Here is a 26,998-nt window from a genome sequence, read left to right as displayed (position 1 = left end):
TAAAAGGTAATAGAATTCACTGTTTGCGCAGTTTCATGCTTTAAATATGGCTGATCAAAAAACTTTTAACCACCAATTCGTTATTTCATTAATTTAATTTTCAGTGAAAATTTTTTAAATTTTTACCTCCGCGAAATTTAAAGTATGGTTGTTCTTATTTTTTAGTTTTTTTTAGTTACTGTATGGCCTGAAAAAAGTTTATTTGCCAGGGAGGGTCAAGAGTGTAAAACTGAATATGTAATAAAGCACTCCTCGTTATGTCATCACGAACTATTTTATGTTAGTTTATCATTTACGAGTTTACTACAACCACCATGGTATAAAGAAAAACGAGGATATATATTATTATAACGAAGCTCGCCCTTTAATTAAAAAAGTAAAAGTTAAAAAGTTAAAGAACTTTCCATTTTCTGGCTTAACCTTTCGAGCATCTTCCTACTTTTTTATTAAGGGAAGTATCTTTGGGGGGGGGCTCGAGCCCCCCTTTAAAACTTTAAAATCTCAAGATTGACAAGTACTATGACCTTGAAATTTTGACTACTGGTAGATATGGATAATTGAAGATGATTTGCAAATTTTGGTTCGGCCACCTGTTTAGTTAGTATTTTACAGACCAGAATGTAAACTTGACAAAAATAATGTATCAAAAAATTGATCCTCTGCCCAAAAATACATGTCAGCAGGTGGAGTTGCTTCACAAAATTTTAGCAGAAAAAATTAAAGTAAAAAAAAATTAGAGGGGGTAAGAGGGGGATGACGTCATCAGATGACGGATTTTCATCAAATGTACCAATTCATATTTGATGCACACTTACTAAATTTTAAGTCAACTGGATAGATATTTCAAAAGTTACTAAAAAATTTCTTTTCGAAAGATTATTAAGAAATTATATTTTCAAAACAAAATTTAACGGATGACGACAAACTTTTTTCGTGAGATTATCGGGCGAGCTTAGAATTTCTTTTGATACATTAATAAAATAAAAGAAATCAAAAGACTTTAACGATCAATTACTGACAAATTCAACTTCTGTTTTTCTTCTTACCTCCATGCTACAATGCTAGTACCTTAATTCCGTTAATTTTCGCGCGCCTTTTATTTTCGCGCCTCTAATTTTCTCGCCTTTAATTTTCGCGCAGCTCGTAAATCGATTATTCGCGCATCCTTTAATTTTCGCGCATCTTGCAATTTCTGGGATAGAGTATTTTTGACGATTTAAAGTGGGTTTTACTCACTTTCAGTGTGTATTCAAGCTAGATTTTACACCCCAGAGGCATATTTATCATGGATCTAGGTCCCATTTTATCAGAAGAGCCCTAAAATGAGATTTCTACACGTTCAGAACTATCACTAATTCGCACACCTTTTATTTTCGCGCGGCCAAGTGCGTAAAAATAGGCCTATTTCGCGCGCCTTTTATTTTCGCGCAGAATACGGAATTAAATTAATGGAATTAAATCTAAATTTACTAAGTTGTAAAAAAATGTTGCACTTTCTAGCATTTTCATTGGTCATATCGTGTCATGTGGTATAATTCAAATAAGAAAAAGCCTCATTTTTTCCCGTTGATATAAACCTTTTCAACCGTAGCCGCTAATTGACGCGTGGGCATTTTTTACCACCCTAAAACCGTCCCAGTTTTATTTACGTGCCAATTGACAATAGAAAAAGTATAAAAAATGATTGGATCGAGTTTAGGGTGGTAAATTAAATAATAAAATGGCACGCACCTGGCCGCGCGACTACGACCGAAAAGGTTGGCCCTCGCAGTGTCACTAAATTTCAGCCCCTCCCCTAAATATGAAAATGCTTCCTACGGCACTGGGAAGACAACGAATCTCTCTTGGGAGCAACAAGAGATTATAATCCCACCTATTCTAATTCCTTGATCCCCATAAACTTAAACTCGTGGCTACTCGAGTCTCTGATTAGTTATTTTTTTTTTTGTAGATGTCGAAGACTATTAAAATGATAAAGCAAGATGTGGACGAAATGGAAAAAACACTTACCAAAGAATTCGGCAGTAACACTAATGAGGTTCTTGTGAGCTTTTTGAAGAACGATTCATCAGAGTTCTACCCTCATTACATGATTAGATGTGCGGTCGAAAACGAAAAAAACAAATAAAAAAACTTATGAAGAAGTACCCAAAAGCAACACAAGAGTTCCGTCTTAAAAATGGAAATGCTGTACAGTATTTTAAAACAATTACATCATTTTCATACATCGAAAGAGTTGGTTGTGACTATCGCAGAGTCGAATAATTCATACCTTTTCATTTTGTTTCAAGACGGTTTTTATCTTAAACTAAATACTGATACATGAGTTTAATATCTAATATATGTTTTCTTTTTCTTTCTTTTTCAATTTCACCTCCTCTAAACAAAGTCTAGAAAAACAACGTTCCCCTGTAGCCTCTGGATCTAGCCCTGTCTTTTTTGTAAACCCTGGGGGTTTCACTTTCATTTTTAGGCAAAAACAAGGCGGTTTGAATGTCTTTGCTGAGCAACCAAGTTAAATCGTCACATTCGGCATATCCCCTAAGGGCAGAGCGTTGTGTTCGCAGAATAGATGATCTGTTATGAGGTTAGTTAGAAGCTGGCTAGTACTTCAGCAGGAATCAGCATTTTCAGGCCCCAACAACAACAGCTCGAATTGATTCGAACTACTTCCAGTGCGGTCCCACAGCAGTGCTCTTTTGAGATAAGACCTTATTGAAAATAAGGGAAGCCTTTCGGCGGCCAAATTAAATGCACGAACTTTACAACTACAAATTGCGCATCATCGATCCTTATAACTTAAAATTTGCTCGAATCGCTCGCATGTTCTTCTTTGTGGTTATGATTTACGTTTTAGTTTATTAAATAAAATCAATACTTAATAACAGAAAATTCCAGAATATAATAATACTGTAAGGTGAGACCAATTTGATTATATGGTTTATTGATGATCTAAACCAGCCTAAAATTTCAGATTAATTTTCAGAACAAAAAAGTCTTAAAACAGGGCATTTAGTTATAATGAAAGAGTCCAAATTGAAAATAGTACTCTCCAAGTCTTTTATTGCATCCCAGCCAAAATGGTAAAAATCTTAGGGCTGGAAAAAATATCTGTTTATCCTATCAGTCAAAAATTAATGGCTGTGCAAGGCCGTCTGTTCTGTTTCTAGCCGGTATTTGATGTTCAGCCCGTAAGGAAAAGACCGTTAGGGGGAAAGGTAAGTGGGTAAATCCTGAAACGCCTCTCTGCTAAGACATGAAACACATTAGAAGAACATTATATTACAAAACTAAAGCAATATCCCATACCGTTTCCACTTTGGTAGCTAACTCATCCCTGGTTGGATCCTTCCCATCCAGGAAACGCATTCTATCCACATTGCCAGAATCTTCTAATGAGTGCTCCAGATCCACAATGTAATCATGACATTGCGCCAGTTGAATTTGAAGCGTCGTCAACTCTCGATCTAATGCTTGTTTGTTCGGCAAAGATCCTGAACGAACAAAAGGAAATAAGCGAATTTAGAAGTATGATACCTAGTGTAGAAGGTTCAGTAGTGGTGTATCAGACAAGGTATTGGGGTACCGGGCGGCCACCATCTAATAAAATTGAAAGTAGCCCAAGTTTTCCAATGGGAAATTTATTCTTTTTTAAGGTCTGTTCAAAGAACAAGCCTCGAATTTGTCGGTTTTGTCTAATTCGATGATTAAAAATTAAAAGGCTTTTTACACAGTTCTTTCTTTGCAAATTATACTGCTTTGATGCCAGAAAATTGTTATAGCAACAAAAACAAATCAGATTTTCTGATCAGGGCCATAAACCATCTGATTACTCTAAAAGGTGCGGCATACGTTTGTTAATTTTCCGGACCTTATTTGGACATCTTTTTTGGCATTCTCTTTAATTACAGATTATTTTGCTCTTACAAGCTTGATTTAGACTATATTTGCCAAACAAGAGTATCCCTTTTTAGAACTGGTACTGACATTTGTAAAGGCCGGTCTCCACTTGCGCGCGCTGCGATCGCACTTTTTCGAGCAAAGCTATCGCTATTGGTCAAAATAAAAATGAAGCAATTCCATTGGCGTGATCTGACGTAACGGTTGAAAAAAGGTAGAAATGTGTTCAACTTTTTTTTTCGAGCGCGCGCTACATTTCTATGACGTAATCTTTTTCCCAAGCAAAAAAAATTGAAGCCAAAAAGTGAGATCGCAGCGCGCGCAAGTGGAAACCGGCCCTAACAAACCTTTCAAGAGATCGATCTGTCTTCTTAAATCAGATGCTTCCATTTTGAGAAATCTCATCTCCTCTTCACGACTTTGCATTTCCATATCACCGTTGCGTATCACAGATCCTTGAACGTTTATTTTCTCATACAACACACAGACTTCTTCGTTTCTTTCAATCAGTTGGATACCTAAAGAAAAAACGATAACGATTAAAAGATTACGATGACGTACACGTTTTTTATTGAAACAAACTATATAAAAATTCACGGCTTCATGGACTCTAAAACATCCAATTTTTTAAAAATCTCACAATGAATTATGGGTTATCATAAGGACCTATTAATCTTTATTAACCACTTCTCGTTGAGATCAGAAAAAAAATTATCATATTGTTTCTGTGCCTAAGAATCTAGGCTACGTCATATCTTCCTTCGTTTCGAGCGTAAAACTCCTACTCTTCGGGATATGAGCACTACTCCTGTTTTGAATATTGAAATTTTCCGGGTAAATCGCATGCGCACTGAGGTTTTGATGAAACAATATTTCGAAGAGTTTCGAAGCCTAAGACAATCAGCTGTGTTTTAAACATTCTTTAATTTAAAATCTCTATTGATAAACATCTTTTGTGAAAGTCTATTATGTTTAAAACTATTAATAAGTAATTCCCAGTGGTGTTACTAGTGGCCGCATATAGCAGTTCCTATAGACCATGAGTAAGGCCTAAAAGCCTGGAGCTGTCTATTGTGTAGACTACTAAGAATCCAGTTAAAGGGACATAAAAGTACTGACAAAATTTTTAAACAAACCGTATGCAGCGGGATACAAAATCAAAACAAATGTCACATGCCACATGTCAAAATAAAAACAAATACGGCTGATTTTGATTGTTTCAATTGTTTTACAAGCCTTGGACACGTTATTTTAATTGTTCTCTTTAATGGCACGTGGTTTACATTTTACTGTTTACATTTTACTACATTTATGTCCCTTTAAAACCCAAAAGACTTTTGATAAAGCATACCTCTCTTGTTTCGTTCTTGAACCGAAAGTTCATATTGTCTTCTCAATTCCACCATATTTTCTTCCGCTTTGTTGATCATATCATTCAATTTTGAAATGGCCAAACGCTGAAAGAATAAATCATGGTCAGTCAAGAATAATCGTATTTGCTAAATTATTTGTTTGATAACAAATTTAAGTGGGTTTGGAAAAATGTCTGATCAGGGTTGGTTTAGGTTGAAAGTTATGGTTTTTGGGTCAGCTGCAGAGCAATTTGGGTCGGACACTGTCCGATATCCGACCGTCATTTCTAGTCTGAATCGCAGACCTTTATAGATCCCTAACTCTTTTCGCAAGAGGATGAGCAGAAACCTATGTTATTTTAAGCCTTGCCAAGAAGACTCAACTTGCTATTCGACAGAGAGCATCAATGATCGGTTTAGAAAAATAGAAGCCGAAACCCCATTTTTTCCTTTTGCAGCAATCCTTCAAGAAATATTTGAGACAAAGGGGAGTTCCCGGTGTAATTTTGAACACCACAATTGATTTTTAGGCGCCTTAAACTACAGTTGGAAAGTAGAGTTTTAACTCTGAGTTTTAACATGAGACTTAAGACTTGGGACCTTAGGATCTCAGGATTTAAAAGCTCAAATTTGCTCGAATGAGGCTTGGAATATAGCCTAGAAGCCACCAAACCCCTCTAAAATCGAAACATTCAATGGAAGAAAGTGGAAGTGCTAAAATAGTAATTCTCGCCCGAACTTTAAATTCTGAAAAACGTTAAAATACACTAAAATCTCAATATATTTCTTGAAGGATTGAGGCAAAAATGCGCCAGATTACCTTCCTCGAAAATACAGTAGGTCGCATCTGTTTCAAGGCCAATTCTGAGAAAATTAATTTACGGGAATTAAAAGTGTATTACCTGTTGTTCCATTTGTTCTCTGAGTTCCTCCGCGGAGATTTGTTGTTTACTAACTTCATTGCGAAGGCTGTCACGTATCACCACCGCGTTGGAGTGCTTCAGTTTAGCTTTTTGGTATTGTCTAATCAAAGGAGAGTAAAATCAATAATCACTATAAGTTAAGTACCACTGACGCAATGGGCTTTTCCAGAAAAAAATTTCACTCCCACTGTTGAGGATATTGATTTTTCGAATTATCGAACCCCCTGGAAATTCACTTTTAAAATTATACTCAACCCCCTGGATATCCTCTCTTATAAAGATGCTTACCCCATATTTTTAACCTGAAAAGACACTTTATCCGCTCCGTAGACATTTAACCCCTTGGATATCCACTTTTGAACAAAAATCGTTAACCCCCTGGATATCCGATATCCTCAACAGCGGGGGAGGGGAACGGACTGTTCCTTGAAAAGCCCGATATGTGTTTCACAAGAGCGGGCGGATCTATATGCAAGAAGCACCAAACAGTGCCGTAGCAACTGGGGGGCAAGGGGGGGGGGGTATGCCCCCCCAATAATTTTTTCAAAAATGGTTATTTTGCAAAATGCTAAGTTTTTCTTTTTTAATTTGTCATAATTGTCTTTTATGTGCATGTTTTGAGTGTATTTTTAAGCAATCTAGAGCTCAAATTTTCAAAATTTTCCCCCTCGGGCCAAACCATGCTTGGCCCTCGCGGTGTCACTAATTTTCAGCCCCCCAATATGAAAATGCTTCCTACGGCACTACCAAAACACTGTTTCTTTTTAACCATATTCGTGAAAACCCGAAATCAAAAAGCCATAGAACTTCATCTTAAAGTATGCAAAGTCTACATAACTCGAGCAACAAGGGTAATGTGTGATCGTTCGAATTATGAAGAGTTTGTACCCGGGGAAAGGAATACTTAAGCAAATAAAGGATACGGGTATGTGCCGCCTTTAAAGGTGCCTTTTTTGAACCTTTAAAGTCTCTCGTATAAATTACAATATCTAATTTTAGTCCCCCAAAGTGTTACAAAACAACCAAAAACTCCGAGACTAAATTTTAGGAAAAAAGTCCCGGTAAGGGTCCCAAAATTCACAAAATTTCGGTTTTTTTCTCGATTTTCCTTCCTCGGAACAAAGTAACAATTAATAAATCCAAGTTAGTCTGAAAAAAGGTTCTTGAGTTTCGGAAAAAATTATTCCTTGTAATGAGAAAAAGAACAACATGCATTTAAAAATTGTTCTCTCTTACCTGTCTTTAGCCGCAGCTGCAGTTCTCAAAATTTCGATTTCATTTTGAAGGATTTTGATTTTCTCTTGCATCTCAGCTGCGCGTTGTGTGCTAGTTTGGATCAGATTGACGCACTTGTTCCGCTCGTTCTTGATGATGTCATAGAGTTTAGCAAAATCTTCTAGCCTATGAAGGGAGAATGGATAGTTTTCCTTTTGCAAACAAGACAATCCGCATACTATAGTGAAGTCTCCATAACTCAAACACGCACAGGGAACACATACAAAACGCAACCGCCAGTTTCGTGAGAGACGCTACTCAAACGTATCAGACGTGATCTCGCTGAAATGGCTACCAATACGCGAGAGAGCAGAATTTAGCATGGCTAAACTTGCATGGAAATCCATTAACTCTAATAACTGGCCAACTTTCCTTCCGACGGAAAAAATGACACCTCGAGAAGGTTTGAGAAACCCTATTCACGCTGGCACAATGTTGGCTTGTCCGAATATCATTATGGGTAGTTTTGAATACGACTCTTCGCGTATATTCAATGGACTTCCCCAAAAATGTCGGGATGAATTAAATTATAACATATTTTGTAGTGAAACTAAAAGGCATTTTTTGGATCAAGGCCTCGCTAGGAGCCTTGTACTCTCGGGTGCCTAATAAACGTACAGACCAAAATAAACGTACAGGGGAGAGAATAAAATTGGAATTAATAAACGTACAGGCTGAAATAAACGTACATGCGAGAAATCAGAGCTAAAATAAATAAACGTACAGGCTAAAATAAACGTACAGGGAATAATCTACCAATTTTTCAAAAGTAGAACATCCAGGTCAAAACGACTGACTTAAGTATAGGTATATCTCTTATAGATCAATGACAAGTACTAAATAAGCAAAACGTTCGAATTTACTCGTGTAACACTTGAAATCTCCCACAATACGTTCGAATGTAATTAACTGCCTTTCAACATATCTTCCTTGGACAAAAAATAACAAATTTTTCCAGTATAAATTGGGCGATATTGGGTGAAAATAAATAAACGTACAGGAGGGAATAAACGTACAGGCGGGAAAATTCTTCAGAATAAATAACCGTACAGTTCCTAATAAGGTGCGTACAGGCGGGAAATTTGACACGAAAAAAATAAACGTACATGTACGTTTATTAGGCACCCGAGAGTATGAATTTAAAGTATTTCATGTCTTGAATCTCAAAGTCCAGCTATTTCCTTGGGATTTTACTCTGCTCATGACTTGATTCCAATTTAACAATAACTATCCTTTTGATAACTTAATAATAGACTTGCGAGAGTCTTTACCTTGTGATAACCAACTCTGCTATTCTTTACGAAATAACAACATACTTTCGCACTTTTAATAAATATTTCATTATTTAGTATTTTTTTTATATTGCTTATCGTTTTTAGCTGGGACGTTGCCACATCTAACTCCGAATCCTTTAACGCCTTGTATCTCTTAGTCATTTTCCATCGTATTGATCAACTTATCCCTATTCCGTAGCCAGTAGCAGTAGTTACACTCCGGTCATTATTCTTTAGAGCAACTATCCCCTATTTGTTTAATTATTTGATTTTAATTAGTTTTGATTTATTCTAATGATATTTTATATATTTACTACTCCTGGACATCCTGCAATTCCAAGTCATACTCATGTGTCACTCTTACATCCCTCGTCAATCGTATTTACTCTACTAATTTCCTAGATCTAACAGCCTTACTAGCGTCCTGGTCTGGTCGTACTTTATTTTACTGTCCATGGAGGAATTAGTTCTATTAGTTGTTATCAAAAGTTGTATCAATTTTGTTATATCTTATAGCTTAATCTAAATTCAAACTTTGGTTTTACACCGGTCTTGCACAAACCACTAGCACTACGTTCACTCAGTCTACTTTTGCAAAGCTCATATTACTCTACAACGGTATTTGATCGTACTTGGCTTTACCAACTTTTAGCCTTCTAGTCTCTAGTTACAACCGGTCTCAGTATTTTTAATGAACGTCATATTTTTTATACGCTACATATATATTTATCATACTCAATTTCCAGGTGAAGAGCCAATTGTAAAACTTTGGAGATACTGTGAAATATATCGTTATTATTATTATTATTATTATTATTAAATTTCTCGAGTTATGAATATGAAGGAAGGTTTATAAGGCATTGTTAACTTTTTAAAAGGACGAGAAAACTTGTTCGAATTATTTGACGTCAACTAGAGCACACGCATTTTTCACAGCTCAACATTTTTTCAAGAAAATCTCAAAAATCCTTAAAAAAACAACATTTTTGACTAATTAAACGGAAATCTCATTCATATCCATCATAATGAAGAGAATTCTTCGGAGCAGTCGAACAGTCACACCTTCACCATTGCAATCACCATCATCATTGGAAGAATTGAGTGCAAGCTCACAAGATCTGGAGACTTGTACACCATCACGATGTATCACCGACAGGAAAAAAGATCGACTCGAATGCACCGAGTGCGAGAGAAGTGTTCACTATTCGTGTTCTGAACTTCCTCCATACTACATCCAGCTGATTGTTGGAAAGACGAAAGGAATAAAGTTCATTTGCGTGAACTGCGTGACTATGACCAAGAATATTGGTGCATATACTTCCCCAAACCAAAAGGTGAAATCTCTGCAGAGGGACGTAGCAAATTGTGAAAACATTATCAAGGTCAAAGCTGAGAAAGAAGCAGAGCTTCTGAAGAAGTTCAAAGCAGACAAAATTGCGGCCGATGCCAGAGAAAAAGAACTCGCTGACCTCAAAAAGAAACTGGACAACAATCCAGCACTCCACACTTTGGAATATGTTGAACAAAAGATTGAAACCAACATGGAGAAATTCAAGCACAACATGCAAGAACTTATCAAAACAGAAATGAAGTCATTGTCGGAAAAGTCTTACGCTGACGCTACAAAGACCTCTGAGGTATCTGCCAAGCAAACAACTATCAGAGAAGCTATTAGGGATGCATGGCGTGAAGAAGAAGCAGAAGAAAATGACAAAATCAAAAGATCTCGCAACGTCGTCATCCATGGCTTAGCAGAACAAGAACAAGAAGATGACAGTTCATGGGCCGAAGGTCTTGTTAAAGACACTCACACACGCGCTACTATCAAACGTGTCAGTCGCCTCGGAAAACCATCCCAGGAAAAGAAGCGCCCTTTATTAATCTGTCTATCTAGCGAAAAGGAAAAATTTTCACTTCTCGGAAACCTTCCTTCTCTCAAGGGCATCCAAAAATACAAGACAACAAGCATAACTGAAGATCTAACACCAGATGAAAGAAAGAACGTAAGGGAACTATCGTTCAAAGCTAAAACTAGAAATGAGAATGATAACTCTGATATCTATAAATGGAGAGTTCGAGGGGACTCAAAAAACGGATTCGACATCATCAAGGTCAAAATCAGATCCCAAACAAAGAAGACAGACACGAAGAATGTAGTATTCGCCAAGAATCTTACTCAAACGAAAACAATCGGAGAACAATAATTCAAGAAAACCATAACGTAAATCAAGTAGATGATTTTGAAATAAAGATAAACGAAATCAGGATCTTTTATTGCAACGCCGACACGCTAACACCTGAGAAGAAGCGACAACTGGTGCTTGATGTAGAGAAACATCATCCCCACATCATTGCGATATGTGAGGTGAAACCAAAGCACGGTGGACTGCGAGAGCTACACGAACACGAGCTTAAACATTATAAATGTGTCAGTCATACGAACATGACCACTGGCATCGGTCGCTGGATAATTATTCTTGCTCATTCATCGATCAAACATTTGGTCACCGATGTCAACCAATCAATGAACCAAGTCAATTTCAATGAAGTATCCACAATCGAAATTCGTCTATCCGGAAACGATCTCCTGGTCTTCTCCTGTATCTATCGCTCCCCTACGAACAATGACACGTCAGCTGAAAATAACAACAAGTTGAATCATCTAATCAAAGATATCGCATCAAACAACAAATACTCTCATAAATGCTTTGTCGGGGACTTTAACTTCCCAACAATCAATTGGAAAAATTGGACGACGCCACATCTCGAGGAAAGTAAAGAAGAAAAATTTCTTGATGACCTTCGCGACTCCTTTCTCCACCAAAGTGTAGAAGAACCAACCAGATGCCGTGGGACTGACGACCCATCTTTAGTCGATCTCATTCTAACAGGTGAAGCTAACCAAGCTCTATGTCTAGAGTATCTCAGTCCTTTGTGTTTAAGCGATCATAGTTGCTTGACCTTCACTATCAAATGTGATGCTGTATTGAAACCTAAATCAGAAAGATACAAGTACGAGGACGCAGACTTTGAAGCAATGAAACAAGATCTCAACTCTGATGATTGGTACAAGCAATTCCCGGAGATGGCTAATTCTAAGTCAACCGAGGAGCTTTGGCAGCTTTTCCGAAAGAAGATTTTGGATATACGAAACCGTTTTGTACCCATAAAGATCATCGGTGGTCAAAACTGGAAGAAGAAAGGTAAAATACCTATTGGAGTTCAACTTCGGAAAGAAATAGCAGAGAAGAGACGCCTCCATCGGAAATGGATGAAATCATCGCCCGAAGAAAAAGAATACAATCGAGCAAAATACACCCCTGTAAGAAACAGAGTGAGCAAATTGATGAGACAAGCTCACAGGAACTACGAACAAAGAATTTGTGATAACGCAAAGACCAAACCGAAGATCTTCTGGTCACATGTGCGTAACAAGATGAAATCTTCTAGTACAGTTTCATCGCTACTTGAATCACCAAATGTCAAAACCTCGTTAAAGCATGAAGATCACGAAAAAGTTAATATACTTCAACGACAGTTCTGCAGTGTATTCACAAAAGAAGCAGTAGGTGAGCTTCCTGCATTTGAAAAGAGAACTGATTCATCCATCAGAGATATTCATATCTCTGAGGAGATGGTACAGAATCAATTGAAAGAGCTCAATCATAATAAGTCATTCGGTCCAGACGAAATACACCCTAGGATACTAGCGGAATTATCTGACTATCTGTCTCTACCCTTGGCTGTAATCATGAACAAATCTTTAGTTGAAGGCTCATTACCACAAGATTGGAAGGTGGCACATGTCACACCTATTTACAAAAACAAGGGACCTCAGAATTTGGCAGTCAATTATCGACCTGTTAGTTTGACATCAGTAGTGTGCAAATTAATGGAATCAATACTGAGGAAACACATCATGAAGCACCTTTCTGATCATAATCTTTTATCGAACAAACAATATGGCTTCATTAACAACCGTTCAACCGTGACACAGCTTTTGTACTATCTGGATAAATGTTATGAGAGCATCTCTAAAGGAAACGTTGTTGATAGTGTCTACTTCGATTTTGCGAAGGCTTTCGACACTGTACCCCACCGTCGACTATGCAAGAAACTATCAGCATATGGCATCAACGGTTCAATCTTAAAATGGATAACGTCATTTCTAACAGGTCGAACTCAATCAGTAAAAGTGAACCAGTCCTTCTCGACTACAGACCCTGTAGTGAGTGGTATTCCACAGGGTAGTGTACTGGGACCAATGCTGTTCGTGCTATACATCAATGATCTTCCTGAAAAGGTCATCTCATTGATCCTATTGTTTGCTGATGATACCAAAATCTTCAAAGAAGTCAATTGCATCGAAGACTCTGTTTCCCTTCAGAATGATATAGACACACTTGTAGAATGGTCGAAAGACTGGCTATTACTATTCCATCCTGAAAAGTGTCACGTTCTGACGCTAGGAAAGTTTGGAAACATCAAACATGCTCATCCATATTCCCTAGATGGACGCCAATTGGAACACGTCTTTGAAGAAAAAGATCTTGGAATCCTCATTGACTCAGAACTTACATTTGAAGAACACATTGCAAAGCAAGTCAAAAGAGCAAACGCGATACTTGGCATAATCAATCGAGGATTTGTAAATATGAGTACAAGTACATTTAAAACATTGTATTGTGCGTTTGTTCGCCCGCATCTGGAGTACGCTCAGTCAGTATGGTCTCCGTTTCTACGTAAACACGTAAATCTGATTGAAGGAGTACAAAGACGGGCAACAAAACTTGTTCAAAAATGTCGTGATATGTCTTATGAAGAACGATTGCGTGAATTAGATCTTCCTACGCTCGAGTTTAGAAGACACTTTTTGTGACATGGTCCAACTTTACAAGCACATCAACTATTACGAAAAAGATACCATCCCAAAACAGATAGCCCGTCGAACGCGACCAAACAGAAGGCACAACTTTGAGATGATTCCAAACTTTGGAAGCGATGGACTCCGTGGTGTACAAACGAATTCCTTCTTTTATCGAACTATACCAACCTGGAATAAATTGCCAAAAGATGTCGCTGAGGCAAAGACAGTCAAAGTCTTCAAAGAAAGACTCAACACTGCATGGAGTAAACACCCGAAAAGATTCAACACAAGACAATTGTAAAATACGTATAATCACGATCAGTTCCAGAGGCCCTCGTGCGCCTAGAACTTTGTTACATTATAATAATAATAATAATAATAATAAGGAGATGTTCGAGTTAAAGAGGTTTGAGTTAAAGAGACTGTACTGCATAACAACCTCTCCCTAAAGGACCAATCATCGATTGGATCTTTAGCAAATGGTTTATTATCAATGTTATCAACGTTATCAAAGCATACTTAGGCTCAAATTCGGTAAAAAATAAGCATAATGCTAAGCATACATTGTGACTGAAGAAGAACCCCAAGGCCTAAGGTGTGTTTTGGGGAGCACCATTGAAATCTGATCAATACCTCCGTTGAACTTCTGTCAATTTTTTGGCATTATCTTGTATAGATAACTCTTTGGTTTTGAGATCTTCAATTGCTTTATGGTATCTCAACTCAGCTTTCAAGAAATCTCTTGCTTTCTGTTCTCGTTCGTCTGTCTTGATTTGACTTAGCCTGGACAAGTCAATAACATCGATTCGTAATTGACCTTGTTCGCACAGTAGCCTGTCTTCTTCTTGACAACCTTTTTCAACTACTTGTTTTTCATGAAGGGTCAAAGAGTTCTGAAAAAGCAAAAAACATACCATTTGAGAGATTATAAAAAATTGAATCATGTCAATCGGGCTACTGTTTCGTAGCACAGTAGTACATATGAATATTGATTTTTCGAAGTATCGAGCCCCCTCCTGGATATCCTGCTTTATCAGTAAAGACCCCCTGGATATCTCTCATAAAGATGTTTACCCTGGATATCGTATTTTTTACTTGAAAAGACACTTTACCCCCTGGATATCCACTCCCTTGTAGATATTTAACCCCCTGGATATCCACTTTTGAACAAAAATCGTTAACCCCCTAGATATTCGATATCCTCAGCAGACACGGACCATTTCTGGAAAAGCCCAATTGTCGTCAAAATTGTGAAAAGGCGGGAATTAGAGCAAAGGTTATTCTGATTAAAACTAAGCGGATACCTGCTGAGTGAAAGCTCTCTTAGCGATATCCACTTCTCTCTGCAATTCTCTTCGTTTCTCCATCAGTGTGCCATCGTCACGCGGTTGTAGGTCAACTTCGATTTTAATCTTGTCGTAAATATTCTTTGTGTGTGCTAAGCCATCTTTCATGACTTTTAAGTGAACGTCAGCTTTCTTTAAAATCCTATGGGAAAAGAAATTTGAGAAGTTGAAGGACATCACGCCGTTGGCAAATCAAAAGGTCCAATCACAAAATTAGTAGCCTTAAATTTGATTGGCTCTTCTTACATAGTGAGGAGTGTCCCGTCTACATGAAACAGGGTCAATCTCAAAAATTTATGCCCAGACAAACAAAAATATTTTTAGTTTTATCAGGCAATAATTCTGAGATTGGAGCTTTTGGTTTTGTCAACGGCGCATTTAATGCATCACCTTCCCTTTACTTATGAAGCATTTTTAAACAAAAGAAATAGAAACCCCCTCCCCCCACTTGCAGCGTTGCGTTGAACACTGTCGTGAATCATGGGAAATTATTTTTAAATTCTACTCTGTCAGCATAGAAGTGCGCCTTCTTTCTTATAAAAAACCTCTCTTAAAAAATCTCTTAATTGATACTTTTTATAAATTATTCTACAATTTCTGAATATTTTAAACTACATACCGTTCCGCATAAACCTAAATTCATTACGCTCAGTTTCTCTGAGTTTTTTTAAGCAGAATAAGGTACAATTTTCCTTAAAAAGCACTGTCTTTACCTTGTGAATTCGAATGACGGTCCAGGGGCGGTGCGACACCCCTGCAAAACATGCACTCGCAGGGTATGCTCCGGAGTCTTTTTTGTCGCAGCTTGTTTTTAGCCTACCCGGAGTTGTTTTTCCGGATCATTCGTTAGTGTCATTAGATTTATTTTACTGACTTAAAGTCCGCGGTAAATATAAGAAAACTGTTTATCAAGTCGCGTTACAGGAAGCGTGAATTCGAGTCTGTATTTTAGATTTTGTGTACAAAAGCGTTTTGCAGGCCTGCACCCTGCAAAATTTTGCAGAAAGACCTGGATGAGGTCAAAATGCAGGGTTTGCCCGGGATTTGATGGCTGTTAGTGTCAAAACGTTAAAAGTCAAGACTCGTCAAATGGCTTTAGATGCTTGGAGAAGAAAAACCAGAATAGACAGTCCTGATTTTATCTATTTTGTCGCAAATTCTGAAGAATTTGAAGCCTGCACATTTTCGATCTTCTCCAAATTCGTCATCTGAGGGCTGCCATCAAGGTCATCTCAATGTTTGTTTTTCTTCTTATGGTTATCTTCTGAAATCAATTGCAACAAGGAAAGTCAAGTCTGTAAGGTATGTGGTATTTTTTTCTATTATTTTTCATGCCTGCATGTATGTAAATCAATCATAATCAATTATCAATTATAATCTGATAAGCATAAGTGCAGGAAAAACTGCTTCCCTTCCCCCTCTTTCTCTACTTATCTGCCTATGGCCTATGACTTGTCATAATTTTTGGTAATCAACAAAACCACTTGTTGTGTGTGGTGAGTGAGTGGTGAGTGAGTGGCCAATCATGAAATATTTATAAGATATTTGATCAATCAGGGTACGTACTTACTGTTTGTTTGGCCAATCACTCTGGCTAAGAAAAAGTTGACGACAGGAGATGAATATGTGGCAATTTAAGAGGCAAAGGGACAACCAACCTATTGTGGTTTTATTTTGAAATAAGAGAAAAAAAATAACATTGAAAATTTTGTGATTCTGACCTTGACACCCTAATGTTTTTAATATGTTTTGGCCGGTTAAAAAATTTTTCTGGGGAGAGAAAAAGATCTGTGTGGGTCTTTCGCACACTATTTTGAGGTACACAAACATATTGTATTTGACTATGTTTAGTTTGCAGGCCAGCACCTGCCAGTCAAGTACTGGTCATAAAAACTGCACGACAATCTTAAAAATGATTTCTCTATTTTGTTTTAGTTCTCTTCCAAATGGAAATTGCCTGTACAGTTCCATTTCTCTCCATCTTGTGGGCAACAATTCTTTGATGGATACACTTCGATGCCTTGCACGTGTGCAGAACTTTTCCTGAATTGTAAGTATTATTCTCAGAACCAAAAAAACCCATCCAATAAGTTTAGTAGATTGGCTCAGTCATGAAGCATTGCGGTTGGCGGTTACCCACAGTCAGCCGGTTATTATATAAGATTAATTTCATTGGTTATCCAGTTGTCGTTTGACTTAAATTTTGTTGTTTTGTGTTTGTTAAATATGTAGGTGTAGCTTGCAAAGATCCTAATTCCCTCTTCATTATATACTTTCAGGTTAGTTGCCGTTGCCATCATACTCTCCAGTAGCCCCTAGATCAATGGATTATTTTGCACCTTCACGTGGTTGGTACAAAATCTTTGTAAACACTGACAAAGTCTGCTAGTGCTAATAAGATGAGTGAAACCATATTTAACTTAAAGGAAACAACAGAATGGAATAATTCAATCAAAATGATGATGTGTACCTAACATTTAGTTTCTTGAAAGTTTTTGGATTCAAAATTTTCCCTGTAAACTGGATATCAATATTTGTCATGTAATGGAAAGTACATCTTGATTTGATTTTGATATGTAATTGCCAATGCAAATGAATTTGGATGCATAATGTATAAAATTTATAACACAACAACTGAATTTTGATACCAAACATAAAACATGCTGCATTATATACATAATGAATAAATGAGTTTCTGATGACATGGTTTGTTTTCAATTCGGATTGGGGGCTTTTTACCCCTGGTACAGGATTCCCTGCTTGATTTGGCAAACAGTTCCAAACGAGACACAAGAATGGGGCTAGACTACAATTTCAAGATGAACCAACTATAGAGATTTCAGCTTCAGTACAAATTCTAGTTTTGGATACTTTAATGCATCACATTAATCAATTTTCTAATGAAATACTCTTTTCTTGACCAGTCTGAATAAAATAGTTTTGCTCTTTTTCTCTAAATTTTCATTTGAAATGGCAAAAGGCTTTTATTATTAATCTGCTTGAAATTATTTAAGTCACCTTTTGGCAGCAATAAGATAAATAAATTTGACACAATAAGAATCAAAATCATAATAAAAAATGTTAGACAGTTTGGTAATATTATTATTATTGCTATCATCACGATCAGATAAAGATTTTTGTATAATTTATAATCTTTTGTGTGCTATTGTATTATTTTGCTATCATTTTTCACTTTTTTCTGTATATAAAGTTCAAAAAGTTCTTTAAAAAATTCATGATAGTTATTTATTTTTTTTACACCTCCTTTCTCTTTCCTTCATTTATTCCATATTTTAGAGGCCACTCTTTTTTTGGTTCTTAAAACAATTTAACCCAAAAAACTATCTTAGTTTTACCAGCTTCATTTTGTGTTTAAATGAAATGAATTTTAATTCTTTATCTCTGGTTCATGGTACATTGGGCATAAAAAGGTGGCTGTTTTAGCCAATCTAGAGGGTCGAAATTCAAAAATTTTCTGGCCCGTCGGGCCCAACCATGGTGGGCCCTCCTTAGACACTATATATAGCTGAATCACTATATATAGCTGAATCTTTATTGCAGGGTATCCTAAAAATCCTACATACGCCCCTGCGGTCTATCTCATTAGAAAATTACCGAGCATATTTTATTCCCTGATAGTTTTTTCCCATCATACTCACTTTTGCCATTTCAACAAAGAAAGTAGCCTGTACACGGACCCGATATCTACGGCTAATTTCAGAATTCATTGCCGTCCAACGAAAGGATAAACCTGAGATACACTCTGGAACAGAGTACAAAGAAAATGAAGAAAATATACCTTTTCGATCATAGTCGCGCAGCCAGGCGCGTGCCACTTTATTATCTAATTATCCCCCTAAACTCGATTCAATCCTTCTTCGACACCTTTTTCTATTGTCTATAGGTGCAAAAAAAGGACTGGGACGGTTTTAGTGAGATAAAGTGGACAAAAAATGCCCGCGCGGCAATTGGCGGCTACGCCAAGGTGTATTAGAACGAAAAGGTGTGTTAGAACGAAAAGGTGTATTAGAACTTTAATCTTACTTTAAGTCACGATCTTTTTCACGGAGCTTTCTTGCGTGAGCATCGTGTTCAGTTTTCTTATCTACTTTGACATGTTTAATCTTCAAATCAAGACTTGTCCTGTAGAAAATAATACAATTACTGTAGTTGAATGCAGATCATAATTTTAAAGACCAAATTTCAATAGAATGCAGGATATACAATTTTTTTTCCGTCAGCGGATACAGACCTGATTTAGCGGCCGAAGACCTGAATTAGCGGTCGAAGAACTGAATTAACGGTTGAAGACCTGAATTAACGGTTAAAGACCTGAATTAACGGTTAAAGACCTGAATTAACGGCCGAAGACCTGAATTAACGGCCGAAGACCGGAATTAACGGCCGGCTCCTTAATATCATGAGTTAAATTTTTGATCTGAAAAAGTGCATTTCTAGACACTGACAGATAGTTGAATACATACCTATCCCCTAACAATTCTGCTTGTCTTTCCTTGGCCAAGTCACATTCTTTCATCAGTAAATCAACTTCTTTCTCCTAAAAATGAAAGACCAGACAATTTTCTTCAAATCGTGTCATTTATACGACATTCAAAATTTATTGATCATTTTGAACATTTTACCGTTTTTCAGAATTTTAATTTCGGGCGAGAATTGCAATAAGCACTTCCACTTTAATAGGCCATTTCACAGTCGAAATGAGTCGTGGGTAATTAGGACTGATTGCGCCTCCATAACGGTTTACCATCGGCTAGACGCAAAAACATCCAAAATTTTAGAACCAAAAGAAAGACGTTATTACCCATGATTCATTTCGACTGTAAATTTTAAGACATCAAAATTGGTGATTTCTAGGCTATATTCCCAGCTTTTATTGGAACAATTTTGACCCTTTGAATCCTACCTCAGGTCCTAAGGTCCTAACCTAAGTCTCATGTTAAAACTTTAGGTTCCAGAAGTAAATCAGAGCGCTTGAAAATCATTTGTTGTATTAAAATTTTACAGAAAATTCCTATTTTTATCAAATATTATACACATTATTGTATGTCATCAAAAAATTTCCTTAAACCTACTAACTCTTAAGCACCACAGAAGGAATTTGAGTTTGAGTTTTATATGATATCAATCGTCGGCAATGCGTACATATTAATGAAAAAACTTCAAACATTTGCCGTCATTTGGTACTGGTAAAATAGAACCAAACTCATTTTTCATGACTTTTTTAGCCAAAGCGTTGGTACAATCATGGTCGTAATATTTGAGAAAAAAGGGAAATTCCCAGAATATAACCTGGAAGTCTATAAACCCCTCCCGAATTGAAATACTCGAATAAATTTATCAATTAGCCCAAAAGCGACTTTCTCGCTCGAACTCCAAATTTCGAAAAACGAGGAAATAAGCTAAATTCTCAATGTATTTTGACCATGATTGTAGGTGTATCATCCTCCGAATCATGATTCATGATTTCTTTTCCCTGGGTAAAATTTAAAAATGGAATCATTATTTATTTACCATACCTTTTCTTCGTAAAGAATTCGTTGATTCTCAAGAGCTTTGGCGAGTTGCTCTTTTTCAATCAAAAGCACATCCTTCTTAGCACAGAATTTCATGAACTGAAAGAGAAAAACAAAAGGTCAATTTTTACCAGGTCAATTTTTTATTTTTAAATTTTTTCTTTTCTTTTTTAGTTTTTAATATGAGAGGTTTTCCAGATTAAAAATCGCGAAACCTCAACAAAACTACCAATAGTAGAGGCTTTCTAGGGAAAATATGAACTTTATTACATAGTGCGGAAAGAGGTCTGACCTCCCCTTCTTGGCATCTCCCTCCCCAACCTTTAAAAATGCCTATCCCCCAAGGATTTTGGACAAAGATAGCTAACAAATATATGTGAAATATCTTTAGAGAGAGAAAGAGAAACAACTCTTCTTTTTAATTCAGACTACTCTAACAGAAAACTTCTTTTCATGAAGACCAAATTCCATAATACTCTACAGTATAAATATGTAAACCCCCTTCTTAAACCTTCCTTCCCCATTTTTCATGAAAATTTCTGACCCCCCTTCTTCATTTTTTCGGAAGGTGTCATCCCCCCTTAAGAATGGGGGGTCCGAACGTTATATTTACCTCGGCATCAACTTCGGTAACATTTGCTTCATTTAATTTATTCTTTTCCAAAAGATCTCTAAAATAAAAATTGAAGAGAACTGAAACGAATCAAAGAAATCTAACCCTACGTATAGGAGATGGATGAAAACTAAAAGGTTCAAAAGCTTTGAATTTTATGGTTAAGAGTCTTTTTCCTTTAGTTGTTTACTGTCTAAAGTCTGTCTCAAAATAATCTGCAGCGAAGACAGGAAAGACTGTAACTAATGTAATTCGATGTAATTTTATATAAGAATATAAGGCTTCGATGACCAAAATGCTAAGAACAAGTTAAGATAAGATTAGCCTTTAAACTTAAAAAGCTAAGAACATCTGAAGGCTTTAAAATTTTTGGGTATTCTTATAAAAAAACGTGTATTGAAGACATAATCAGCAGTAGAATATTATAAAATAGAAAAAACAATTAAAAAGATCGGAAAATAAAGAATGAGCATGAGTCTGCTAATGTCACCCATTTTCGGTTTTGTCAACTTTTCAACTTTAAGGCCCCAGTGAAAAATCTAGGTGCATGCAATAATGATACCAGCTGATGTTTTTTATCAGTCTTGATACTGGCAAGCTTAAACAGTCATTTTTTTCACTTTACAAAGTACACAATTTTTTCAGGACAGCTTTTTACATCAAAATGTGAACGGAAAATGAGGTTTTAAGCAAATTGTCTAAGTTCATTATTTAATAATCTAGGCCAATCATGTCTGATCATACTTAATTTTTCTTTTTATTACAGCCAAGGGATATGAAAAACAAAATCTACAAAAAGATTTTTCAAAATGAAGTTTTTCCCAGAATAAATGCAAAAAGTTGCGGACATAACTTTTTCCGTTCACAAAGTTATGTCCGCACACAATTGATTTGCTAGAGAAGTGAAAGTGTTAATATCTATAGTTATTTGATTTTTAACCCTTCCCATCCATTAGAGAACCAAACCAAGTAACACTAAAATACCAGTTGTCCTTCATTGAAAAATATTCCATTTTGAAGTGAACAGGGTATGATTTCCGTTCACAATTTTGAGTTATGTCCGCACATTGTTTTATCCTTTAAATTTTCAAAGCAGTTATTCTTACTCAGCTGAATCATTTTTCTATATCAAGGGTCATATTTGGGGTCATTTTTTACAAATTTGAAGTCCCAAAGGCTATTTGTTGGGAGACGGTGAAACAAAATAGTTTCTCCAAAAATTAGTTATGTCCGCAACAAAAAGTTATGTCCGCAACAAATCATGAAGTTTTCTCAGCCCCCAAACACCATTTTTAGGTTTCTTTGACAAATTATTGCATTTGAGGTCATTATAAGTTGGTTAAAACCAGAAAAAAGTCTGATAATTTTCCATTGGCAAGATTTCAGTTTTTTTACCTCATATCATATGTATTTCATGTTGCGGACATAACTATTTCATCTAAAATGTTGCTGATAAAGTGTATTTGCAAGCTGGCATGATGTTTTATTATATGGAAGTAGTGCTTAGGCTATTAGAAATAGAAAACAAATACTCTGATGCCAAGTTGAGGTCCAAAATTAAAATTTTAACAGAAAAATAACCTTTTTGTTTCTTTGAAAATGATGGTTCTGAGCCTGCGAGCTTGAATAAAGGATAAATCATGCATTAATTTGCATATTAAATTCATTGTGTAGTGTTCACACAACATAATCTACTACACATTCACTTACAGACTGGTTAGAATTGCTCCAATAGTTCAAAACAGAGTCATATTCTGTAGCAAATTGTATGTTGCGGACATAACTATTTAAAGTATTTTATCAGATTTTTGACCCCCTTAAGCAGTTATGCTAACACTTTGACAATACAAAAGAGTTACATTTGTAAAAACCATGCATTTCCTTGTTTTTTTTTTATTTTTTGTGTCCTCTAGAGGGTCGTTCTTCTATTAGAAATATGAGAAAGTTCTAATATTATTGATAAGTCTTCTTTTGTTCTTTTCAAAGAAAAACATGTAATAACTGAAATCAAACCAAACCAAATCTTTTGGTTTTATATTGATTTAGTCTCTATAATATTCCTCAAATTTTGGCAATAGAAAAAGACACTCCAAAATCTTTAATTAATGATGTATAATGTTCTATGGTTCTACCCTAAGAAGAAAAAGTTATGTCCGCAACACAGCATTATTATACATTTAACCCTTTCTATTGAAAAAGTTTAGCGACTCTCAAGGAAAAATCATATTTAATGATTATGAAAATGTACAACAGTTGATGTCAAGCTCAAATCTTAACTTTTAAGATTAGATTTAAACAAAAAATTATATATGATTGGATTCTCTTTTACAAATAAATCTTCAATTTTCAGGAAATCATAGTTACAAAGACCTTTCAAGACAACAAATTTCAATAATTAAGTTTTGGTTCAAGTACAGCAAAGTATTAAAAGCCAAATAATAACTCAATTTAATGTTTATTGCTGATTTTAAATCAAATTCAACAAAAAGTTATGTCCGCAACCAACAAGGTTTCATTTTCTAATTTTTATTGGCTAACTGAAATATAGCAAACTTTTGGATTTTTGGAAGCCTTGTGATGAGTCCTTCAAATCTAGAATGAAATTACCTGACCATAGCCAGTTTTCTTTTCATGAAGTCAAACTTTATGGGAATATTTTTTAGTATTTTAGATTTTATTTTGAAAAAAGTGTCAGAATTTGAAAAATATGCCATACTGGAGGGTAAAACTTGCTTTTCAATGCAGCTTAATATATTAGCCATGAACTGAAATCTAAGACAAGTATTAGATAATGCATATTTTATCTCAAATAAAGTGTAAACTACAAAGAGTTTTTTGCCTAATTTGTCTGATTATAACTACTCTAGGTTAAATTTATGGACCAAGCCAGTTTGATTAAGCCCTGATACTTATGTTTTCTGAAAATTGAAGTCATTAATAAAAAATTATCCAGAAATAAAAGTGAAATTCAAAACTTTATTTTTTCCAAATTTTTTCACCTATTTGGGTGACATTACCAGACTCATGCTCGAATATAAAACCCAACACTGTGCTACAACTAATTATCATTTACTTATATATTTGAATTTATTCTATTCGATGATATATTTTGCTCCTGATTATTTTTTAAACGAGTACAAAATCACTTTCTAATTCGAATTTTATTAAAATTCAAATTTTCAAAAAAAAAATTTTCCGCTACAGATTATATTGAGACGGATAGACTTTAAATCCAAAATGTCGAACCACGTTTTAAAAATCTAATATAAAAGGTATGTTAAATTATGCTTAAAACTTTCCAGATAGAAGAAGAGGCCTATTTATAAAACGTACCTTATTTGACGATTAACAAGCTCACATTGTTTGGAGATGTGTGCTGGCTCACCATAGATTTTCACTAATTTGTCCTGAGAAAAATTAAAATCAAATACAACCTTTATTTTATTTAAATACAAGGATAAGCAAAAGGTTTATGATAGTTGGATCACATTATACATGTTATTCTTTTTAAGCAAAATCTCCAAAATTAAGATCATTGATATAGTCTTTAAATTGATTTCAATTATTATTTACGTGTCTCGCAAAAGCTTGGAAATCCACATAGCGTCGTCCACACGACTAAAGGTTCAATCTCAAAATATGTGTCTTGGAAAATTGGAAATCTTGAAATTCTGTTCTGCCTTTGAGATTGGCCATTTTGTCATATGAAAACATTGACTATTCCTCTATATGAAAATGTGCAATCTCAATCTCAAAGATGACCACCACAGTAAAACTTTTAAATTTTGTAAGGTACTCATTTTGAGATTTAACCTTTAGTCTTGTGAACCTTAGGATACTAGCAAGTATCATTTTTGAAAGGTGTTTATGCTTAAATGAATAGGAAATTTAGTAAAAAGACATGACAACCATAAAACAATAATGACCAAAAGAAGCTGAGCAGTAAAAGAAACTATTGATAATTAGAAACAGGAAAAAAGACAAAAAATACTTTTAGTTTTTGTTCATCGCTTTCTAACTTCTCCAAATCACCATGAATTAATTCTGCTTGTCCATTCCTTGTCCCTTGTTCATCTTTCAAACTTTTACATTCATGAAGTCTTTGTGCAATATCAAGCCTCAGTTCCTCAATTTCCTGAGTGTAATCTTTTATTTTCTTATCAATTTCTTCTTTCTTAGGTAATCGTTCGAATTCACTTGCCAAAAGTCGTTTCTCCTCCTTGAGGCCGTTCATATTAAAATCTAGTTGGTATATTCTTTCATTGCAAGCAGCCAGCTCATTGCTAGATTTCAGTAAATCTGCGCGTAATCTATTAGTTTCATTATCAACACCAGCTGGAAAAAGCTCTCCTTGTTCAATATCAGATTGTTGTTTTTGTACCAGCTGCATCAACTCTTTTCCTTCATGTAAATACTTTGATTCAGTTTCTCTGGTAAGTTTAAGTTGTTGTAATAAATCTTGGTATTTCGATTTGTACCATGCTGCTTTTGCTCCGGTAATCTTTCCCTCCGTTAAGAGCTTAAGTTAAACAAAAATGAAAAACCATAAAATGTAAAGTGAGTTAATCAATAAAATCACATACAAAGAGAAGAACAAGGTGATCATAATTTGAGTGGGCAAAAAAGGCATGGAAACAGAAGTTTTATTAGCATACTAGATCTTACATCCTAGAGGTTTATTTAAAAATCCTAGCTATATAACTCTTCCTTAAGGGACATAGAAGTTCAATTCCATTCAATTCAATTCAAATTCAATTCAAAGTAATTTATTCGCCTGCATATCATTAAAAATTTACATATTTTAAGTTTGTATAAATTAGGGGAGGAATGCAGGCCAGGAGTCCATCCAATAGACGTACCGTCTAATCAAATGGAATGAACACCTGGTCGCGTGAGCTGGTCATGTCGAATATCATTATGGGAGGTATCTTAAGGGTTATTAAAACTATTTAAACTTTAACAATCAGAATAAAAACAATGTTTACATACCTAACCATAAATAAACAATAAAAAAAGGAAAAAATAATAACAATGCATACAAAAAAATATGACATCAACTATTGAAAAACCTGAAAAATATTAATTGTCATTGTATGTGAATTTCAAGGTTTTGTAGAGATGAACTTTCATTTTCAAGGTATGCGAGAGGATTAGATGTGAAGGAAGTCTCTAACCTTCTTTTTGATCGTATATTCAGATAATGGTCTAAGATCAGTCTTTGTATGTAATAATAGTTGGTTCCAAATTAAAAGTGATTGATATTTTATGGATCTCAATCCAAAGTTGAGTGTTTTTGCCTTGGGGCGCTCTAAAAGTACTCAGAAGTACTGACGAAATTTGTAAACCAACCGTATGCAGCGGGATACAAAATCAAAACAGAAACGCCTGATTTTGATTGTTTCAATTGTCTTACAAATTTGTTTTGGACACGTGATTTTAATTGTTCTCTTTAATGACACGTGGTTTGCTCAATGTTTACATTTTACTACTTTTATGTCCCTTTAAAAAAGAGCTCTAAGATGATATTTCTACACACTTATCATGATTACTAATTTGTGCAACTTTTAATTTTCAGGCAGCATTTTTTGCATGCCTTTTATTTTCAGGCACCAAATTTTAAATTCGTTATTATAGTGTTAGATGTCAAAATAAAGAAAAATTGACTGACTTACATCATCAATACATTGGAATGCTGGTGTTGAGTTGATTCCACTTTGCTCTGCATTTTCATAACTTGGTTTTGGTGCTATAGGGAAGATGATCCCTCCAATATCATAATCTTCCCCTGAATTTTGCTTTTGTCCACCATCTTCAGGTTGATGTTCATAGTTTTCAGTTTTTCTTGAACTCATTTTGTTTTATCAACATTATGGATCCAAAATGATTTTGTTATGTATTTATTTTATTTCACCTT

At 35.4% G+C, this 26,998-nt stretch overlaps 1 protein-coding gene across 1 annotated transcript; it reads right to left on the bottom strand.

Moving 5' to 3' along the window:
* Nucleotides 1-2,366: 2,366 nt before the first annotated feature.
* LOC136813287 (coiled-coil domain-containing protein 146-like) lies at nucleotides 2,367-26,998 on the bottom strand. Its single transcript, XM_067069801.1, has 14 exons — nucleotides 26,757-26,998; nucleotides 25,076-25,603; nucleotides 24,418-24,491; nucleotides 21,085-21,142; nucleotides 20,475-20,570; nucleotides 19,422-19,495; nucleotides 18,982-19,080; nucleotides 14,896-15,079; nucleotides 14,225-14,484; nucleotides 7,412-7,576; nucleotides 6,155-6,275; nucleotides 5,252-5,357; nucleotides 4,248-4,418; nucleotides 2,367-3,494 (listed from the first exon to the last, which is right to left on the bottom strand). The coding sequence occupies exons 1-14, from the start codon at nucleotides 26,934-26,936 to the stop codon at nucleotides 3,283-3,285; spliced, it is 2,328 nt and encodes a 775-aa protein (XP_066925902.1). The 5' UTR covers nucleotides 26,937-26,998; the 3' UTR covers nucleotides 2,367-3,282.

The sequence above is a fragment of the Clytia hemisphaerica genome, unplaced genomic scaffold (assembly GCF_902728285.1).
Source record: "Clytia hemisphaerica strain Z4C2 unplaced genomic scaffold, Clytia hemisphaerica genome assembly, whole genome shotgun sequence".
NCBI lineage: Eukaryota > Metazoa > Cnidaria > Hydrozoa > Leptothecata > Clytiidae > Clytia > Clytia hemisphaerica.
The sequence above is the reverse complement of the archived record's forward strand: the minus strand, read 5'-3'. Positions and strand labels throughout refer to the sequence as shown.